Source organism: Meleagris gallopavo, unplaced genomic scaffold, assembly GCF_905368555.1.
Source record: "Meleagris gallopavo unplaced genomic scaffold, MGAL_WU_HG_1.1 scaffold_36, whole genome shotgun sequence".
NCBI lineage: Eukaryota > Metazoa > Chordata > Aves > Galliformes > Phasianidae > Meleagris > Meleagris gallopavo.
Genome location: NW_028147049.1, coordinates 20,716 through 42,464, shown reverse-complemented (window position 1 = coordinate 42,464; position 21,749 = coordinate 20,716). Strand labels below are relative to the sequence as shown.

General features: G+C 59.1%; 1 protein-coding gene and 1 pseudogene across 1 annotated transcript in view; both read right to left on the bottom strand.

The window, feature by feature from the left end:
- Positions 1-1,690: 1,690 nt before the first annotated feature.
- Positions 1,691-21,749, bottom strand: part of NPHS1 (NPHS1 adhesion molecule, nephrin) — a 40,260-nt gene continuing 20,201 nt past the window's right edge. Inside the window, 12 exon segments of the mRNA XM_085215435.1 lie at positions 1,691-1,760; positions 2,029-2,201; positions 2,938-3,128; positions 3,131-3,157; positions 4,551-4,714; positions 5,710-5,821; positions 7,594-7,811; positions 10,051-10,198; positions 11,650-11,833; positions 18,711-18,838; positions 19,809-19,946; positions 21,115-21,252. Of these exon segments, the coding sequence (XP_085071561.1) occupies positions 1,715-1,760; positions 2,029-2,201; positions 2,938-3,128; positions 3,131-3,157; positions 4,551-4,714; positions 5,710-5,821; positions 7,594-7,811; positions 10,051-10,198; positions 11,650-11,833; positions 18,711-18,838; positions 19,809-19,946; positions 21,115-21,252 (1,667 nt within the window). The 3' untranslated portion in view covers positions 1,691-1,714.
- Positions 5,828-7,130, bottom strand: LOC146541879 (uncharacterized; annotated as a pseudogene).

The following is a 21,749-nucleotide window of genomic DNA, read 5'->3' as shown; positions in this document are numbered from 1 at the left end:
GGTGGTGGTGGTTGGGTTGCTGGAGGTACCGGTGGTGGTGTGGGGACTTTTGGTGGTGGTGGGACTGGTGGCACTGGTGGCACTGGTGGGACTGGGACTTGTGGTGGGGCTGGGGGTCTTGGTGGAGGTGTTGGTTGTGGTGTTGGCGGGGTTGGTGTTGGAGGTCTTGGTGGTGCTGGAGGTCTTGGAGGTGTTGGTGGAGCTGCTGGTGGTGGAGCTGTTGGTGGAGGTGTTGGAGGTGGTGGTGGAGGTCTTGGTGTTGGCGTTGGAGGAGTTGGAGGTGTTGGTGGAGGTCTTGGAGGTCTTGGAGGTGTTGGTGGAGGTCTTGGAGGTGTTGGAGGTGCTGGAGGTGTTGGTGGAGGTGTTGGAGGTCTTGGAGGTGTTGGTGTTGGAGGTGTAGGTGGAGCTGTTGGAGGTCTGGGTGGTGTTGGAGGTGCTGGAGGTGTTGGTGGAGCTGTTGGTGGAGGTGTTGGTGGAGCTGTTGGAGGTCTTGGAGGTGTTGGTGGAGCTGTTGGTGGAGGTGTTGGTGGAGCTGTTGGTGGAGGTGTTGGTGGAGCTGTTGGAGGTCTTGGAGGTGTTGGTGGAGCTGTTGGTGGAGGTGTTGGAGGTGTTGGAGGTGCCGGAGGTGTTGGTGGAGGTGTTGGAGGTCTGGGTGGTGTTGGAGGAGTTGTAGGGCCGTGGTCCTCCAGGGGTCGCAGCGGGGGTCCCGGGGGTTGGCGCCGTGCACGGGGAGCGTCGGGGGGGTCCCGCCTCAAAGGCGGGGGGTCGGGGTGGGGGTCGGGGTGGGGGTCGGGGTGGGGGCGGTGACCTTGGAGCCCACCGAGGACGGGGTGGCGGCGGTGCTGACGGTGTTGGTGCAGCTGCCGGGGGGGGAGGGGCGGCTCATAGGGCGGCTTTGGGGTCAGCGTTGGTCACAGTGAGGAGGGGGGGAGGGGCTGGGGGGGGGGGGGAGGGGGGGCAAAGCGATGAGGTGAGGGGGGGGAGGGAGGGGGAGGGGAGGTTGGGGGGAGGATATAAAATAATAAAGAAGAATGAAAAAGGGAGGAGTGGTGCGGCGTCATTGGGGAGCGTGGGGTGTTTGGGGATATGGGGACCCATAGCGACCCATAGGGACCCATAGAGATCCACAGAGACCCATAGGGACCCATAGAGACCCATAGAGACCCATAGAGCCCCATAGGGACCCGTAGGGACCCACAGAGACCCATAGGGACCCACAGAGACCCACAGAGACCCATAGGGACCCATAGGGACCCATAGGGACCCATAGAGACCCATAGGGACCCATAGAGACCCATAGGGACCCATAGGGACCCATAGAGACCCATAGAGACCCATAGGGACCCATAGGGACCCATAGAGACCCATAGAGACCCACAGAGACCCATAGAGACCCATAGGGACCCATAGCGACCCACAGAGACCCATAGAGACCCATAGCGACCCATAGAGACCCACAGGGACCAACAGAGACCCATAGGGACCCGTAGCGACCCATAGGGGCCCTTAGAGCCCCATAGTGACCCACAGAGACTCACAGAGACCCTTGGGGCCCCATAGGGATCCATAGAGACCCATAGCGACCCATAGAGACCCATAGAGACCCATAGGGACCCATAGGGACCCACAGAGACCCATAGGGACCCATAGGAATCCATAGAGACCCACAGACCCACAGAGACGCCACTAATGAGGGCCGTTAATTAGTCGCTCTTTATTGGCTGTGCTCACACCAGCTCCCCCCGGAGGTCAAAGGGCACCTGCAGAATTGGGGGGGGGGAGAGGGGGAGGAAGATTTAGAGAGCTCAAATCTCCCCCCAGATTGAGCCCCCCCCCCCACTCAAAGGGTCAGAGACCCCAATCCCCCCCCCCCCCCAAATTAAAGGGGCTGGGGGGGGTAATTAAAGACCCCAAATCACCCCCATAATTAAGACCCCCCCTGCAAAATTAAGGCACCCCCGCCCCCAAGAGGGTCAGAGACCCCCCCCCCCCCCCCAAAAAAAAATATGGGAGGGGGTCGTTTCTCACCTCCTCACTGCCCCCCCATTCAACCACGTCCTCGTAGTGATGGTGCAGCCCTGGGGGGGTCGCGGGGGGGTCCCATTTTTGGAAGTCCTCCCAAATTGGGGGGGGGAGGTCCTCCAAAGCGGGGGGGCGGCGTCGCCGGGTGGGGGGGGCAGCCAAGATCCCACGGAGCTCATCTGGGGGGGGGGGGGGAGGGGGGAAAAGTGAGGGAGGGGCTGTGGTGGACCCCCAAATTTCACCCCCCTCCCCCCAAATAAATAGGATTTGAAGGGGTGGGGGGGGCTGGGGGGGAAATAATGCCCCAAAACCCCCCCCCCCCAATAAATAAATGGGTCTGGGGGGGGGAAAAAAGGGTTGAAGGACCCCAAAATTCCCCCCCCAATAAATAAATGGGTCTGGGGGGGACAAAGGACACCCCCCCCAAAAAAAAAAGGGACTGGAGGGGGGGGGGCAAAAAAAAATGGGTTGGAAGACCCCCAAATGCCCCCCCCCCAATAAATAAACGGGGCTGGGACCCCTCCCCCATGTGTCACATGACACCCCACCATTGCCCCCATTGCCCCCATTGCCCCCATTGCCCCCATTGTCCCCATTGCCCCCATTGCCCCCAATGCCCCCATTGCCCCCATTGTCCCCATTGCCCCCCTTTGCCCCCATTGCCTCCACTGCCCCCCATTGCCCCCATTGCCCCCCATTGTCCGTATTGTCCCCAATGGCCCCCCATTTCCCCCATTGCCCCCATTGCCCCCCATTGTCCCCATTGTCTCCCATCGTCCCCGATTGCCCCCCATTTCCCCCATTTCCCCCATTGCCCCCATTGTCCCCCATTGCCCCCCATTTCGCCCATTTCCCCCATTGCCCCCCATTGTCCCCCATTGTCCCCCATTGCCCCCCATTCCTCCCCCCCCTCACCTCCACACTCTCCTCTCCCGTCACCTCTGGGCTCCGCCCCCTTTCCTCGCCCCCGCCCCCCCACTTCCGGTTCCACCTCATTAAGGCTCCGCCCAACGCTCCGATGCCCAACAGCAGCAGCGCCCCCACGGCGCACAGCACCCCCACGAGGGCTGGAGGAATGGGCAGCGCCGAGGGGGGCGGGGCTTCGTCGGGGGCTGCGGCCAATCCTGGGGCAGGTCTGCGTGGGGGAATGGTTCTGACATCACTTCCGGTATGATCAAAACTTCCGGTTCCCGACGACCACCCCCTCCTGTTTCACCTTTACTTTTGAACCCTCTACTTCCTGTTCGGAGCCCGACTTCCGGTTCCGAGCCCGACTTCCGGTTCTGACCCCAACTTCCGGATCTGAACGAACTTCCAGTTCGCACCTTGATTTCCCATCCCATTCCCCCTCTCCATTTCTGTTAATCCCCGCCCACTCCTTTCCCACTTCCCCTCCTCCCACGTCTCCTATGGTGGCACTTCCACCCCCCACTTCCTGTCCAAATCTGCCACTTCCGTTCCTCGGGGCTCAACTTCCGGTTTCACTTTAGAACCCCAGTTCCACTCCTGGTTTCACTTTTGCGGCCTCGATTATGCATCGACTTTCAGTTTGCAGCTCCCACTTTTTTACTTTCACTTTCACTTCCCGTTCTGAGCCCGACTTCCGGTTCTGACCCCAACTTCCTGTCCTCACTCAGATTTCCCATCTCACCCACATCCATTTCTGTTAACCTCCCCTCCATTCCCACTTCCTTTTCTGCCCGGGAGCCCCATGGTGGCAATTCCACCTCTCACCCCCCACTTCCTGTCCCAATCTGCCACTTCCTTTCCCCTGGGTCTGACTTCCGGTTTCACTCTGGAGCCCCAACTCTACTTTCAGTTTCAGTTTCTGACCTCACTTCTGGATCGACTCCTGACTTGTCGCCCCCACTTTCACTTTCACTTTCATTTCCGCTTTCAATTTCACTTCTGACCCACAACTTCCGGTTCTGACCCCAACTTCCGGTCCTCCCCCTAATTTCCCATTCCACCCACCTCCATTTCCCATTACCCCTTGCACCCCTTTCCCATTTCCTCACCCCCCCCACGTGCCCCATGGCAGCACTTCAACCCCCCGCACCCCCAACTTCCTGTCCCAATCTGCCACTTCCGTTCCCCGTGGTGTGACTTCCGGTTTCACTTTCCCTTCGGGACCCCAATTCCGCTTTCAGTTTCACTTTTACTTCTTCACATCTGGAACCACCCCAAGTTTGCCCCCTCCCCACTTTCACTTTCATTTTCACTTTCATCTTTGCTTCCGACCCGAACTTCCGGTTCAGACCCCAACTTCCGGTCCCATCCACTTCCGTTTCCATTCACCCTCCCCCCACGTGCCCTATAGCATCACTTCCACTACACACTCCCCAACTTCCGGTCCCGCCCCCTCCACTTCCTGCCCCTGCACCGCCGCACCGGAAGTGGTGTCCATTCACCCTCCCCCCCTTCCCTGTATCCCCTCCCCCCACGTTCCCTATAGCATCACTTCCACTACATCCCCCCCCCACTTCCGGTACAGCCCTCCTCCACTTCCTGCCACCTCCTCCACATACCGGAAGTGGTGGCCCTGATGACCACAGGGGCGCTGTCCCCCCGGGCGTTGCGCGCGGTGATGATGACGTCATAAGTGGTGGACGGGCGGAGGCCGCTGACGGTGAGGGCGGGGTCAGGAGCCAGGAAGGCGGCGGGGGGGGGCGGAGCGCCGGGACCCTGAACTCTGAGGGGAAGGGCAGGAAGTGACGTCAGCGCGGGCCGGAAGTGAGTGGGACAATTGAGGAGAATGGGTAAGTGAAAGTGAGAAGTAAATGAAGGGGATCCGACCGGAAGTGGGTGATAGAGGGCTATAGGGAGAGGACCGGAAGCGGGGGGAGATTACCGGAAGTGGGTGTGGGAGAGTTATAGGGAGACCGGAAGTGGGTTCGAAGGGACCGGAAGAGGGGGAGGTGAGGGGGTGAGGAAGAGGGGGAGAATGAGAAAGCGAAAAGGAGACGAAAACGAAGGGGATAGGACCGGAAGTGGGTGGGGGAGGGCTATAGGCAGACCGGAAGTGGGTTCGCAGCGACCGGAAGTGGTGAGGAAAAGGGGGAGAATATGAAACCAAAAGTGAGAGCTAAATTAGGGGGGATCCGACCGGAAATGGGTTGGGGAGGGCTATAAGGGGACCGGAATGGGGGGGAGGGGTTGCAAAGGGACCAGAAGTGGGAGGGGGGACCGGAAGTGTTTGGGGGAGGGCTATAGGGAGACCGGAAGTGGGAGGGTTTGAAGGGACCGGAAAAATGAGGAGAATGGGAAAGTGAAAGTGAGAAGGAGATAAGGGGGATCAGACCGGAAGTGGGTTGGGAAGGGCTATTTGAAAACCGGAAGTGGATTGTAAGGAACTGGAATTGAGGGCAGAGGACCGGAAATGGGTGGGGGTGAGCTTCAGGGAGACCCCCCCCCCCCCCCCGCGTTTTTAGGACACCCCCCATCTCAGCCCACCCCCTCCCCCCCACTTCCGCCCCCCACCCCCCCATTTTAGGACCCCCTCCCCCCATATTTTTGTCCGCTCCCCTATTTTTGCCCCTCCCCCCATTTTTGCCCCCCCCCCAATTCTCTCCCCCTCAATTTTTGTCTCCCCTCATTTTTGCTCCCCGCCCCCATTTTTGGTTCCCCCCCCTATTTTTGTATCCCCCCCCAATTTTTGTCCCCCCCCCCCTTTCCCCCCTCCCCCACCTGACAACGAAGCTCTGTTGCAGCCCCCCCCCAAACCCGGCCCTCCATTCCAGGCTCAGCGCTGTGGGGCTGCTCTGCAACACGCGAACATCGCGGGGGGGGTCCGGCCGGTCTGTGGGACCAGTAAGGACCAGTAAGAACCAGTATAAACCAGTAGGAACCCGTATGGGCCAGTATGGATCAGTAAGGACCAGTATAAACCCATATAAACCAGTATAAACCAGTATGGGCCAGTAAGGACCGGTAAGTATGGACCAGTATAGACCAGTACGAACCAGTATAAACCAGTATAGACCAGTACAAACTAGTATGGACCAGTATGGGCCAATACAGACCAGTGTGGACCAGCATAAACCAGTATGGACTAGTATGGACCAGTAAGGACCAGTATAAACCAGTATAAGTCCATATGGGCCAGTATGGATCAGTAAGGACCAGCATAAACCAGTATGAATCAGTAAGGACCAGTATAAACTCATATAAACCAGTATGGGCCAGTAAGGACCAGTAAGTATGGACCAGTATAGACCAGTACAAACTAGTATGGACCAGTATGGGCCAGTACGGACCAGTGTGGACCAGTATGGGCCAGTATGAACCAGTATACACCAGTATGAACCAGTATACACCAGTATGAACCGGTGTAGACCAGTACAAAACAGTATGGATCAGTATGGACCAGAGCGAACCAGTACAAACCAGTATAGACCAGTATGAACCAGTAAGAACCAGTATGAATCAATATGAACCAGAACAAACCAGTCTAAACCAGTATGAACCAGTACAAACTGGTATGGACCAGTAGGGACCAGTATGAACCAGTATGGACCAGAGCAAATCAGTATGGATCGGTATGGATCCATATGAACCAGTATAGACCAGTATGGACCAGTATGAACCCAGCCCACCTGAATTCCCCACTGGGGTCTCCCAGTCTGGTCTCCCAGTTCCTCCCAGTCCTTCCCAGTGCTCCCAGTCCTTCCCAGTGCTCCCAGTCCCGTTCCCAGTACCTCCCAGTGCTCCCAGTTCCATTCACATTCCCTCCCAGTCCCTTCCAGTCCCTCCCAGTACCCCCTCAGTCCCACTCCCAGTCCCTCCCAGTGCTCCCAGTCCCCCTTCAATCCCATTTCCAGTCCCTCTCAGTCCTCCCAGTTCCATTCCCATTTTCTTCCAGTCCCTCCCAGTCCCTCCCAGTGCTCCCAGTCCCTCCCAGTGCTCCGAGTTCCATTCCCAGTCCCTTCCAGTCCCTTCCAATCCTTCCCAGTCCCTCCCAGTTCCACTCCCAGTCCTTCCCAGTCCCTTCCAGTGCTCCCAGTACCCCCTCAGTCCCACTCCCAGTCCCTCCCAGTGCTCCCATTTCCATTCCCAGTACCTTCCAGTCCCTTCCAATCCTTCCCAATCCCTCCCAGTTCCACTCCCATGCCCTCCCAGTCCCTCCCAGTGCTCCCAGTACCCCCTCAGTCCCACTCCCATTCCCTCCAGTGCTCCCAGTTCCATTCCCATTCCCTCCCAGTCCTTCCCAGTCCCTCCCAGTGCTCCCAGTACCCCTCAGTCCCACTCCCATTCCCTCCCAGTGCTCCCAGTTCCATTCCCATTCCCTCCCAGTCCTTCCCAGTCCCTCCCAGTGCTCCCAGTACCCCTCAGTCCCACTCCCATTCCCTCCCAGTGCTCCCAGTTCCATTCCCATTCCCTCCCATTCCTTCCCAGTCCCTCCCAGTGCTCCCAGTACCCCCTCAGTCACACTCCCAGTCCCTCCCAGTGCTTCCAGTCCCCCTTCAATCCCATTCCCATTCCTTCCCAGTCCCTCCCAGTGCTCCCATTCCCTCCCAGTGCTCCCAGTCCCATTCCCAGTCCCTCCCAGTCCCTCCCAGTCCCTCCCAGTACCCGCCAGTTGCAGCCTCATCTCCCTCCTGGCCGTTCCCCTGGCGCTCCTCGCCACGCACACGAAGCTCCCCAGTGTTCGGTTCCGGTGCTCCCAGTTTGGATACTGGTCCCAGTTTGGGGAGGGGGCGGCGCGGCGCTGGGAGCGCTCCAGGCTGACGTTGGTGACCCTGAGGACGCTGCTGCTCCACGGAGCCTCCCGCCACTGCCTCCAGTGGTACCTGGGGAACTGGGAGTACTGGGACGGACTGGGAGGCACTGGGAGGGACTGGGAGGGACTGGAAGGAGGAGTGGGGGGGAACTGGGAGGCACTGGGGGGGACTGGCAGGGACTGGGAGGGACTGGGAGGCATGGGAGGGGATGTGAGGGGGAACTGGGAGGACTGGGAGGGACTGGGAGGGACTGGGAGGCATGGGAGGGGATGTGAGGGGGAACTGGGAGGACTGGGAGGGACTGGGAGGGACTGGGAAGCACTGGGAGGCACTGGGAGGGGATGGAAGGAACTGGGAGGCACTGGGAGGGGAAGTGGGGGGGAACTGGGAAGCACTGGGATGGGATGGAAGGGACTGGGAGGCACTGGGAGGGGATGGAAGGAACTGGGAGGCACTGGGAGGGGATGGGAGGGACTGGGAGGCACTAGGAGGACTGGGAAGGAGAACAGGGGGGAACTGGGAGTACTGGGAGGCACTGGAAGGCACTGGGAGGCACTGGGAGGGGGAGTGGGGGGGAACTGGGAGGACTGGGAGGGGATGGAAGGGACTGGGAGGACTGGGAAGGGGAATGGGGGGGAACTGGGAGGACTGGGAGGGAATGGGAGGGGGAGTGGGGGAACAGGGAGGACTGGGAGGGACTGGGAGGCACCGGGAGGGGAGTGGGGGAACTGGGAGGACTGGAAGGGGATGGAAGGTACTGGGAGGGGAATGGGGGAACTGGGAGGACTGGGAGGGACTGGAAGGAACTGGGAGGGACTGGGAGGGGGAGTGGGGGGAACAGGGAGGACTGGGAGGGACTGGGAGGGACTGGGAGGCACTGGGAGGGGAGTGGGGGAACTGGGAGGACTGGAAGGGGATGGAAGGGACTGGGAGGGGAGTGGGGGGAACAGGGAGGACTGGGAGGGACTGGGAGGAGATGGGAGGGACTGGGAGGCACTGGGAGAGGGAACTAGGATGATTGGGAGGGACTGGAAGGGACTGGGAGGCACTGGGAGGGAAAATGGGGGGAACTGGGAGGACTGGGAGGGAATGGGAGGGACTGGGAGGGAGAGTGGGGGGAACTGGGAGCACTGGGAGGGAATGGGAGGGGGAATGGGGGGGAACTGGGAGGGGAACTGGGGGGGAACTGGGAGTACTGGGAGGGACTGGGAGGCACTGGGAGGACTGGGAAGGAGAACGGGGGAACTGGGAGTACTGAGAGTACTGGGAAGCACTGGGAGGGGAATGGGGGAACTGGGAGGACTGGGAGGGACTGAGAAGGGATGTGAGGGGAAACTGGGAGAACTGGGAGGGGATGGAAGGAACTGGGAGGCACTGGGAGGGGGAATGGGGTGGAACTGGGAGGAACTGGGAGGGGGAATGGGGAGGAACTGGGAGGAACTGGGAGGGGGAATGGGGTGGAACTGGGAGGAACTGGGCCTGGACTGGGACGGAACTGGGGTGGAAAGTTGATCTCGGCTAAATCTGATTGGCTCCTGCTGACCCCAGCCGGCTCTGATTGGTTCTTACTACCCCTGTCTAAATCTGATTGGCTCCTGCTGACCTCAGGATTGGTCCAAGTTGATCCCAACCAAATCTGATTGGCTCCCAGTGACCCCAGCTGGCTCTGATTTGTTCCTGTTGACCCCAGTCAAATCTGATTGGTTGCTGTTGACCCCAGCCTAGTTTTGATTGGCTCCTGCTGATCCCAGCTGGCTCTGATTGGTTCCTGTTGTCCCCAACCAAATCTGATTGGCTCCTGCTAACCCCAGCTGACTCTGATTGGTTCCCATTGACCCCAATTAAATCTGATTGGCTCCCTTTGACTCCAACTAGCTCTGATTGGTTCTCTTTGACCCAGCTAGATCTGATTGGCTCCCACTGACCTCAGCTGGCTCTAATTGGTTCCCATTCACCCCAAGACAATCTGATTGGCTCCCACTGACCCAAATTAGATCTGATTGGCTCCTGCTGACCCCAGCTGTCTCTGATTGGGTTCCCGTTCACCCCAACTAAATCTGATTGGCTCCCACTGACCCCAGCTGGCTTTGATTGATTCCTGCTGACTCCAATTAAATCTGATTGGCTTCTGCTGACCCCAATTAAATCTGATTGGCTCCCGTTGACTCCAACTAGCTCTGATTGGTTCTCTTTGACCCAGCTAGATCTGATTCGCTCCCGCTGACCTCAGCTGGCTCTAATTGATTCCCATTCACCCCAAGTAAATCTGATTGGCTCCCCCCGACCCTGCCAGGCTCTGATTGGTTACCGGTCGCCGTCGGGTGGCAGCGATTGGCCGTAGTGCTCCCAGCTCAGCTCCACAGGCGGAACCCCCCGCGCTCTGCACCGCAGCTCCGCCACCTCGGCGCCATCCGGCACCGCCACCACCTCCATGTCGTCCTCCAGCTCGGGGCCATCTGGGGTCAGGGGTCAAAGGTCAGGGGTCAAGGAGGGCACCGTGGTGTCACCGCTGGATGATCCCAATGGATGAACTCAATGACGTCCCCAACAATGACCCCAAAAATGACCCCACAATGTCCTCCATGACGTCCTCAATGATGTCCTCCATGATGTCCTCCATGATGTCCCCCATGATGTCCCCATGATGTCCCCATGATGTCCTCCATGATGTCCCCCATGATGTCCCCATGATGTCCCCCATGATGTCCTCCATGATGTCCCCATGATGTCCCCAATGATGTCCCCATGATGTCCTCCATGATGTCCCCCATGATGTCCCCAATGATGTCCCCAATGATGTCCCCATGATGTCCCCCATGATGTCCCCCTCATGTCCTCCATGATGTCCTCCATGATGTCCCCCTCATGTCCTCCATGATGTCCCCATGATGTCCCCCATGATGTCCCCCTCATGTCCTCCATGATGTCCCCATGATGTCCCCATGATGTCCCCCATGATGTCCCCATGATGTCCCCCATGATGTCCCCCATGATGTCCCCATGATGTCCCCATGATGTCCCCATGATGTCCTCATGATGTCCCCCATGATGTCCCCCTCATGTCCTCCATGATGTCCTCCATGATGTCCCCCATGATGTCCCCCATGATGTCCCCCATGATGTCCCCCATGATGTCCTCCATGACGTCCTCAATGATGTCCCCATGATGTCCCCATGATGTCCCCCATGATGTCCCCCATGATGTCCCCCATGATGTCCCCATGATGTCCCCCATGATGTCCCCCATGATGTCCCCATGATGTCCCCCATGATGTCCCCCATGATGTCCCCATGATGTCCCCATGATGTCCCCCATGATGTCCCCATGATGTCCCCATGATGTCCCCCATGATGTCCCCCATGATGTCCCCATGATGTCCCCATGATGTCCCCATGATGTCCTCATGATGTCCCCCATGATGTCCCCCTCATGTCCTCCATGATGTCCTCCATGATGTCCCCATGATGTCCCCAATGATGTCCCCATGATGTCCCCCATGATGTCCCCCTCATGTCCTCCATGATGTCCTCCATGATGTCCTCATGATGTCCCCAATGATGTCCCCATGATGTCCCCCATGATGTCCCCCTCATGTCCTCCATGATGTCCTCCATGATGTCCCCATGATGTCCCCAATGATGTCCCCATGATGTCCCCCATGATGTCCCCATGATGTCCCCATGATGTCCCCCCGATGTCCCCACGTCCATCCCCCCAGTGTCCCCATATCTGTCCCCATAGTGTCCCCATGGACGCCCCCACGTCCATCAGCCCAGTGCCCCCCGTCTGCCCCCATGGACGTCCCCATATCCAACCCCACAATGTCCCCACGTCCTTCCCCCAATATCCCCACGTCCGTCCCCCCAGTGCCCCCCCCCCCCCCATTGCCCCCAGCCCCCCACTCACATCTCACCACCAGCCTGACGATGGCGCTCGCTGGCGGTGTCACCCCGTTGTCCACGCGACACTCGTAGGCTCCCGCCAGCTCCCTCCGTGCTCCCACCACCCTCAGGCGGCCCCGGGGGGCAAAACCCACAGCCTGCAACCCAGGGGGCAACGGCCCCGGAACGGCCCCATCGGCCGCCTCCTGCTGGGGAACCCATTGCGGCCCTTCCAGACCCCATTGGGACCCCATAACCCCACTGTGCCCCATTGGGACCCCATAACCCCACTGTGCCCCATTGGGACCCCATAACCCCACTGTGCCCCATTTTGTCCCACTGGGACCCCATAACCCCACTGCGTCCCATCGGGACCCCATAACCCCATTGTGCCCCATTTTGTCCCATTGGGACCCCATAACCCCACTGTGCCCCATTGGGACCCCATAACCCCACTGTGTCCCATTTTGTCCCATTGGGACCCCATAACCCCACTGTGCCCCATTTTGTCCCATTGGGATCCCATAACCCCACTGTGTCCCATTGGGGCCCCATAACCCCACTGTGTCCCATTTTGTCCCATTGGGACCCCATAACCCCACTGCGTCCCATTGGGACCCCATAACCCCACTGTGTCCCATTGGGACCCCATAACCCCACTGTGCCCCATTGGGACCCCATAACCCCACTGTGCCCCATTTTGTCCCACTGGGACCCCATAACCCCACTGTGTCCCATTTTGTCCCATTGGGACCCCATAAGCCCACTGTGTCCCATTGGGACCCCATAACCCCATTGTGCCCCATTTTGTCCCATTGGGACCCCATAACCCCACTGTGTCCCATTCGGACCCCATAACCCCACTGTGTCCCATTTTGTCCCATTGGGACCCCATAACCCCACTGTGTCCCATTGGGACCCCAAAACCCCACTGTGTCCCATTGGGGCCCCATAACGCCACTGTGCCCCATTGGGACCCCATAACCCCACTGTGTCCCATTGGGACCCCAAAACCCCACTGTGTCCCATTGGGACCCCATAACCCCACTGTGCCCCATTGGGACCCCATAACCCCACTGTGTCCCATTTTGTCCCATTGGGATCCCATAACCCCACTGTGCCCTATTGGGACCCCATAACCCCACTGTGTCCCATTTTGTCCCATTGGGACCCCATAACCCCACTGTGCCCCATTTTGTCCCATTGGGACCCCATAACCCCACTGTGTCCCATTTTGTCCCATTGGGACCCCATAACCCCACTGTGTCCCATTGGGACCCCATAACCCCACTGTGCCCCATTGGGACCCCATAACCCCACTGTGCCCCATTTTGTCCCATTGGGATCCCATAACCCCACTGTGTCCCATTGGGACCCCACAACCCCACTGTGCCCCATTTTGTCCCATTGGGATCCCATAACCCCACTGTGTCCCATTGGGACCCCATAACGCCACTGTGCCCCATTGGGACCCCATAACCCCACTGCGTCCCATTGGGACCCCACAACCCCACTGTGCCCCATTTTGTCCCATTGGGATCCCATAACCCCACTGTGTCCCATTGGGACCCCATAACCCCACTGCGTCCCATTGGGACCCCATAACCCCACTGTGTCCCATTTTGTCCCATTGGGACCCCATAACCCCACTGTGCCCCATTGGGACCCCATAACCCCACTGTGTCCCATTTTGTCCCATTGGGACCCCATAACCCCACTGTGCCCCATTTTGTCCCATTGGGACCCCATAACCCCACTGTGTCCCATTTTGTCCCACTGGGACCCCATAACCCCACTGTGTCCCATTGGGACCCCATAACCCCGCTGTGTCCCATTGGGACCCCATAACCCCACTGCGTCCCATTTTGTCCCATTGGGACCCCATAACCCCACTGTGCCCCATTTTGTCCCATTGGGACCCCATAACCCCACTGTGTCCCATTTTGTCCCATTGGGACCCCATAACCCCACTGTGTCCCATTTTGTCCCACTGGGACCCCATAACCCCACTGTGTCCCATGTGGACCCCATAACCCCGCTGTGTCCCATTGGGACCCCATAACCCCACTGTGCCCCATTGGGACCCCATAACCCCACTGCGTCCCATTTTGTCCCATTGGGACCCCATAACCCCACTGTGTCCCATTGGGACCCCATAACCCCACTGTGTCCCATTGGGACCCCATAACCCCACTGCGTCCCATTTTGTCCCATTGGGACCCCATAACCCCACTGTGCCCCATTGGGACCCCATAACCCCACTGCGTCCCATTTTGTCCCACTGGGACCCCATAACCCCACTGTGCCCCATTGGGACCCCATAACCCCACTGTGCCCCCCCATTGGGACCCCATAACCCCACTGTGCCCCATTGGGACCCCATAACCCCACTGCGTCCCATTTTGTCCCACTAGGACCCCATAACCCCACTGTGCCCCATTGGGACCCCATAACCCCACTGTGTCCCATTTTGTCCCATTGGGACCCCATAACCCCACTGTGCCCCATTTTGTCCCATTGGGACCCCATAACCCCACTGTGCCCCATTTTGTCCCATTGGGACCCCATAACCCCTCTGTGCCCCATTGGGACCCCATAACCCCACTGTGCCCCATTGGGACCCCATAACCCACCTGAGTCCCATTTTGTCCCATTGGGACCCCATAACCCCATTGTGCCCCATTGGGACCCTATAACCCCACTGTGTCCCATGGTGCCCCACTGGGACCCCATAACCCCACTGTGCCCCATTGGGACCCCATAACCCCACTGTGCCCCATTGGGACCCCATAACCCCACTGTGTCCCATTTTGTCCCATTGGGACCCCATAACCCCACTGTGTCCCATTGGGACCCCATAACCCCACTGTGTCCCATTTTGTCCCATTGGGACCCCATAACCCCACTGTGCCCCATTGGGACCCCATAACCCCACTGTGCCCCATTGGGACCCCATAACCCCACTGTGTCCCATTTTGTCCCATTGGGGCCCCATAACCCCACTGTGTCCCATTGGGACCCCATAACCCCACTGTGCCCCATTGGGACCCCATAACCCCACTGTGTCCCATTTTGTCCCATTGGGATCCCATAACCCCACTGTGTCCCACTGGAACCCCATAACCCCACTGTGCCCCATTGGGACCCCATAACCCCACTGTGTCCCATTTTGTCCCATTGGGACCCCATAACCCCACTGTGCCCCATTTTGTCCCATTGGGACCCCATAACCCCACTGTGTCCCATTTTGTCCCATTGGGACCCCATAACCCCACTGTGTCCATACCCCCACTGCGTCCCATTTTGTCCCATTGGGACCCCATAACCCCACTGGTCCCATTGGGACCCCATAACCCCACTGTGTCCCATTGGGACCCCATAACCTCACTGTGTCCCATTGGGACCCCATAACCCCACTGTGTCCCATTGGGAACCCCATAACCCCACTGTGTCCCATTGGGACCCCATAACCCCACTGTGTCCCATTGGGACCCCATAACCCCACTGTGTCCCATTTTGTCCCATTGGGACCCCATAACCCCACTGTGTCCCATTGGGACCCCATAACCCCACTGTGTCCCATTTGTCCATTGGACCCCATAACCCCACTGCGTCCCATTGGGGCCCCATAACCCCACTGTGTCCCATTTTGTCCCATTGGGACCCGTAACCCAAAGAGACCCACAGAGACCCACTGTGACCCATAGGGACCCATAGGGACCCAATGAGTCCCACATAGACCCTTAGAGACCCCATATCCCCCCATTGAACCCCATACCCCCCCACATCTCCCATTATCCCTCCATAAGGACCCCGTATCCCCATATATCCCATATCCCCCCTGAGAGACCACATTGGGACCCCATATCCCCCATCCCCCCTCATATCCCCCCATAGAACCCCATATCCCCCCATATCCCCCAATACAGACCCCATGGAGACCCCATAACCCCCCGTCCCCTTTCATATCCCCCCATTGAACCCCATATCCCCCCATATCCCCCAATATTGACCCCATATGGACCCCATAACCCCACGTCCCCCCTCATTACCCCCATAGAACCCCATGGTCCCCCATTTCCCCCAATACTGACCCCATATAGACCCCACATCTCCCATTGGCCCCCATAACCCCCCATAGAACCCCATACCCCCCCATATTAGCCCATAGAGACCCCATATCCCCCCGTATCCCCCATTAGAGCCCCATATGCCCAACAGAGACCCCATAACCCCACATATCCCTTCAAATCCCCCCATAACCCCCCATACAGGCCCATAGCCCCCATATCCCACCATATTCCCCCATACCCCTCACATAACCCATAGAGACCCCCTACTCCCCATATCCCCCACAGATACCCCATATGCCCCCATACCCCCAAATACCCCTACTTAGCCCCATAGTGACCCCATAGACACCCCGTAGAGACCCTTATCCCCCCATATCCCCCCACATAACCCCATAGAGACCCCATATTCCCCCATATCCCATTATTCCCCCCATCCACCACAGAGACCCCATATCCCCCCTATACCCCATATCCCCCATAGACCCCATATCCCCCCACATAACCCCATAGAGACCCCCTATTCCCCCATATCCCCCCTATTCCCCACAGAGACCCCAAATCCCCCTCATCCCCCATATCCCCCTTACCCCATATCCCCACCATAACCATAGAGACCCCATCCCCCCCTGTTCCCCATAGATCCCCATATCCCCCCATAGAGACCCCATATCCCCCATCCTCATTTCCCCATAGTCCCCATATCCCCCATATGAACCCCAGACCCCCCCCCATATCACCCATATCCCCCCATATCCCCACACAGAACCCCATAGAGACCCATCCCATATCCCCCATATACCCATATGAACCATTCCCTATCCCCCATAGGACCCCATAATCCCCCTATCCCCCCATATCCCCCACATAACCCCATAGAGACCCATATTCCCCCATATCCCCCCTATCCCCCACAGAGACCCCATATCCCCCCTATCCCCCCATATCCCCCCACATAACCCCATTGACCCCAGTATCCCCCATATCCCCCCCGTCCCTCCCCCCATTACCCCATATAGACCCCATATTCCCCCATATCCCCCTATCCCCACAGAGACCCCATATCCCCCCTATCCCCCCATATCCCCCCATACCCCCCCCATATCCCCCCATAACCCCATAGAGACCCCGTATTCCCCCATATCCCAGTATATCCCCCCTATCCCCCACAGAGACCCCATATCCCCCCCATATCCCCATCCCCCATATCCCCCCATAACCCCATAGAGACCCAGTATTCCCCCATATCCCCCCTATCCCCCACAGAATCCCCTATCCCCCCTATCCCCCATTCCCCCTATCCCCCCATATCCCCCCACATAACCCCATAGAGACCCCATATTCCCCCATATCCCCCTATCCCCCACAGAGACCCCATATCCCCCCATATCCCCCCATTTCCCCCCATACGCCCCCATATCCCCCACATAACCTCATAGAGACCCCATATCCCCCCATATCCCCTTATTCCCCCATATCCCCCCACATAACCCCATAGAGACCCAGTATTCCTCCATATCCCCCCTATCCCCCACAGAGACCCCACATCCCCCATATCACCCCATATCCCCCACATAACCCCATAGAGACCCCCTATCCCCCCATATCCCCCTTATCCCCCCGTATCCCCCCACATAACCCCATAGAGACCCAGTATTCCCCCATATCCCCCCTATCCCCCACAGAGACCCCATATCCCCCCTATCCCCCCATATCCCCCCATACCCCCCCCATATCCCCCCTCATAACCCCATAGAGACCCCGTATTCCCCCATATCCCAGTATATCCCCCCTATCCCCCACAGAGACCCCATATTCCCCCATATCCCCCCCATCCCCCCATTTCCCCCCTCATAACCCCATAGAGACCCAGTATTCCCCCATATCCCCCCCCATCCCCCACAGAGACCCCATATCCCCCCTATCCCCCCATTTCCCCCCTCATAACCCCATAGAGACCCCATATTCCCCCATATCCCCCTATCCCCCACAGAGACCCCATATCCCCCCATATCCCCCCATATTCCCCCATATCCCCCCCATACCGCCCCATATCCCCCCACATAACCCCATAGAGACCCCCTATCCCCCCATATCCCCCTTATTCCCCCATATCCCCCCACATAACCCCATAGAGACCCGTATTCCCCCATATCCCCCCCTATCCCCCACAGAGACCCCACATCCCCCCATATCACCCCATATCCCCCCACATAACCCCATAGAGACCCCCTATCCCCCCATATCCCCCTTATCCCCCCATATCCCCCCACATAACCCCATAGAGACCCAGTATTCCCCCATATCCCCCCTATCCCCCACAGAGACCCCATATCCCCCCTATCCCCCCATATCCCCCCTTACCCCCCCCATATCCCCCCTCATAACCCCATAGAGACCCCGTATTCCCCCATATCCCAGTATATCCCCCCTATCCCCCACAGAGACCCCATATTCCCCCATATCCCCCCCATCCCCCCATTTCCCCCCTCATAACCCCATAGAGACCCAGTATTCCCCCATATCCCAGTATATCCCCCCTATCCCCCACAGAGACCCCATATTCCCCCATATCCCCCCCATCCCCCATTTCCCCCCTCATAACCCCATAGAGACCCCGTATTCCCCCATATCCCAGTATATCCCCCCTATCCCCCACAGAGACCCCATATTCCCCCATATCCCCCCCATCCCCCCATTTCCCCCCTCATAACCCCATAGAGACCCAATATTCCCCCCTATCCCCCCCATCCCCCCACATCCCCCCATATCGCCCCATATCCCCCCACATAACCCCATAGAGACCCCCTATCCCCCCATATCCCCCTTATCCCCCCATATCCCCCCCATCCCCCACAGAGACCCCATATCCCCCCTATCCCCCCATATCCCCCCTCATAACCCCATAGAGACCCAGTATTCCCCCATATCCCCCTATCCCCCCACATCCCCCACACCGCCCCATATCCCCCCACAGAACCCCGTCTCCCCCCATGAAGCCCCCCGTACCCCGTACCCCTACCAGCCTCCCCCATCTCAGGCTCTCTCTGCCCATCGGTTTCCCTTCCGCCTCGCACTGCAGCTCAGCGGAGCCGCCCTCATCCACCAGCACGGGATCCGGGGCCTGCAGGATGCGGGGGGGGTCTGCGGGGTCAGAGGTCACGGGGGGGGGTCAGAGGTCACGGGGGGTCGGAGGTCATGGGGGGGGTCAGAGGTCAAGGGGTGTGGGGGGAGATGCTCTATGGGGCTACGTGGGGTGATATGGGATTCCATGGGGGGATGTGGGGTCTCTATGGGTCACTGTGGGGTCTCTATGGGTCTCTGTGGGTCTCTATGGGGTTCTATGGGTCTCTGTGGGTCCCTATGGGGCTCTATGGGTCTCTGTGGGGTCTCTATGGGTTTCTATGGGTCTCTATGGTCTCTATGGGTCTCTATGGGTCCCTATGGATCTCTATGGGGCCTCTATGGGTCTCTCTGTGGGTCCCTATGTGTGCCTGTGGGTCCTTATGGGTCTCTATGGGGCTCTATGGGGCTCTATGGGTCTCTGTGGGTCTCTAAGGGTCCCTATGGGTCCCTATGGGGCTCTATGGGTCTCTGTGGGATCTCTATGGGTCTCTATGGGTCTCTATGGTCTCTATAGGTCTCTATGGGGTCCCTATGGGTCCCTATGGATCCCTATGGGGCCTCTATGGGTCTCTCTGTGGGTCTCTATGTGTGCCTATGGGTCCTTATGGGTCTCTATTGGGTCTCTATTGGGTCTCTATGGGGTCTCTATGGGTCTCTATGGGTCCCTATGGGTCTCTGTGGGTCCCTATGGGTCCGTATGGGTCTCTATGGGTCTGTATGGGTCTCTGTGGGTCTCTAAGGGTCCCTATGGGTCTCTGTGGGTCTCTATGGGTCTCTATGGGTCCCTATGGGTCCCTATGGGTCTCTGTGGGTCCCTATGGGTCTCTATGGGTCTCTGTGGGTCTCTGTGGGTCTCTATGGGTCTCTATGAGTCTCTGTGGGTCTCTGTGGGTCTCTCTTATTTCCCTATGGTATCTCAGCGTCTCCCTATATTCTCCCCCCGGGGTACAATTCCCCTCCCGGCCGCCAGGTGTCGCTGTTCCCTCACAGTGCACTATGAGCCGCACGGCGGCGCTGCCGCTCCCCTCGCTGTTGCTGCAGCTCAGTCTGTAGAGCCCCGCGTCCCCACGCGTCGCGTTGGCCACCAGCAGCGCTGCCCCGCGGAGCCGCAGACGAGCGCCCTCTGCTGGTAGGACAGCGAATTGACAGGTATGGACCAGTATGGACCAGTATGAGGCAGTATGGACCAGTATAGGTTAGTATGGACCAGTATGGGACAGCATAGGGCAGTATGGGGCTATATAGGGCAGTATGGACCAGTATGGACCAGTGTGGTCCAGTACAGACCAGTATGGGTCAGTATAGCTTAGTATGGACCAGTATGGGGCAGTGTGGACCCTCCCAGTCCCTCCCAGTCCCCCCATACCTCCTCCCAGTCCCTCCCAGTCCCCCTATATCTCCCCATATCCCTCACATCCCCCCTCCCAGTCCCTCCCATTCCCTCCCGGTCCCTCCCAGTCCATCCCAGTCCCCCTATATCCTACCCATATCCCGTCCATACCTCCTCCTTGTCCCTCCCAGTCCATCCCAGTCCCTCCCTGTCCCTCTCAGCCCCCCCATATCCTCTCCCAGTCCCCCATACCCCCTCCCAGTCCCTCCCAGTCCATCCCAGTCCCCCATACCCCTTATATCGCCCCCATACCCTCTCCCAGTCCCTCCCATTCCCTCCCAGTCCCTCCCACTCCATCCCAGTCCCCCTATATCCTGCCCATATCCCGCCCATAACCCCTCCCAGTCCCTCCCAGTCCCCCCATAACCTCTCCCAGTCCCCCCATACCCCCTCCCAGTCCCTCCCAGCCCCCCTATATCCCCCCCATATCCCGCCCATACCCCCTCCCAGTCCCTCCAAGTCCCCCTATACCCCCTCCCAGTCCCTCCCAGTCCCCCTATACCCCCTCCCAGTCCCTCCCAGTCCCCCTATATCCCCCCCATATCCCACCCATACCCCCTCCCAGTCCCTCTCTATCTCTCCCAGTCCCTCCCAGTCCCCCCATGCCCCCTCCCAGTCCCTCCCAGTCCCCCCATAACCTCTCCCAGTCCCCCCATACCCCCTCCCAGTCCCTCTCTATCTCTCCCAGTCCCTCCCAGTTCCCCATACCCCTTCCCAGTCCCTCCCAGTCCCTCCCATTCCCTCCCAGTCCCTCCCAGTCCCCCCATAACCTCTCCCAGTCCCCCCATGCCCCCTCCCAGTCCCTCCCAGTCCCTCCCATTCCCTCCCAGTCCCTCCCAGTCCCCCCATAACCTCTCCCAGTCCCCCCATGCCCCCTCCCAGTCCCTCCCAGTCCCCCCCCTACCATCTCTCAGCTGCCTCCCATCCCGGCTCCACACGCAGCTCTGGGTTGGGGGCTGGGCTCGGACAGCAGCGCTCAGCTCCGCCCCTCCCCCCTCCAGGACCACCAGGGAGTCAGCGGGCAGCGACACCAGGGGGGGGTCTGAGGTCACGGGGGGTCACGGGGGTCATGTGAGGTCACGTGGGGTCACGTGGGGTCATATAGGGTCATGTAGGGTCACGTGGGGGATATGGGGTGTATGGGGTCACGTGGGGTCGTGTGGGGTCACGTGGGGTCATATAGGGTCATGTAGGGTCACGTGGGGGATATGGGGTGTATGGGGTCACGTGGGGTCACGTGGGGTCACGTGGGGTCATATAGGGTCATGTAGGGTCACGTGGGGGATATGGGGTGTATGGGGTCACGTGGGGTCACGTGGGGTCACATGAGGTCATATAGGGTCATGTGGGGTCACGTGGGGTTACATGGGGTCACTTGGGGGATATAGGGTCGTATAGGGTCATGTAGGGGATACGGGGTCATGTAGGGTCACGTGGGGTCACTGGGGTCACATGGGGTCATGTGGGGGACATAGGGTCATACAGGGTTATGTAGGGGATATGGGGTGGATGGGTCATACGGGGTCAGGTGGGGTCATG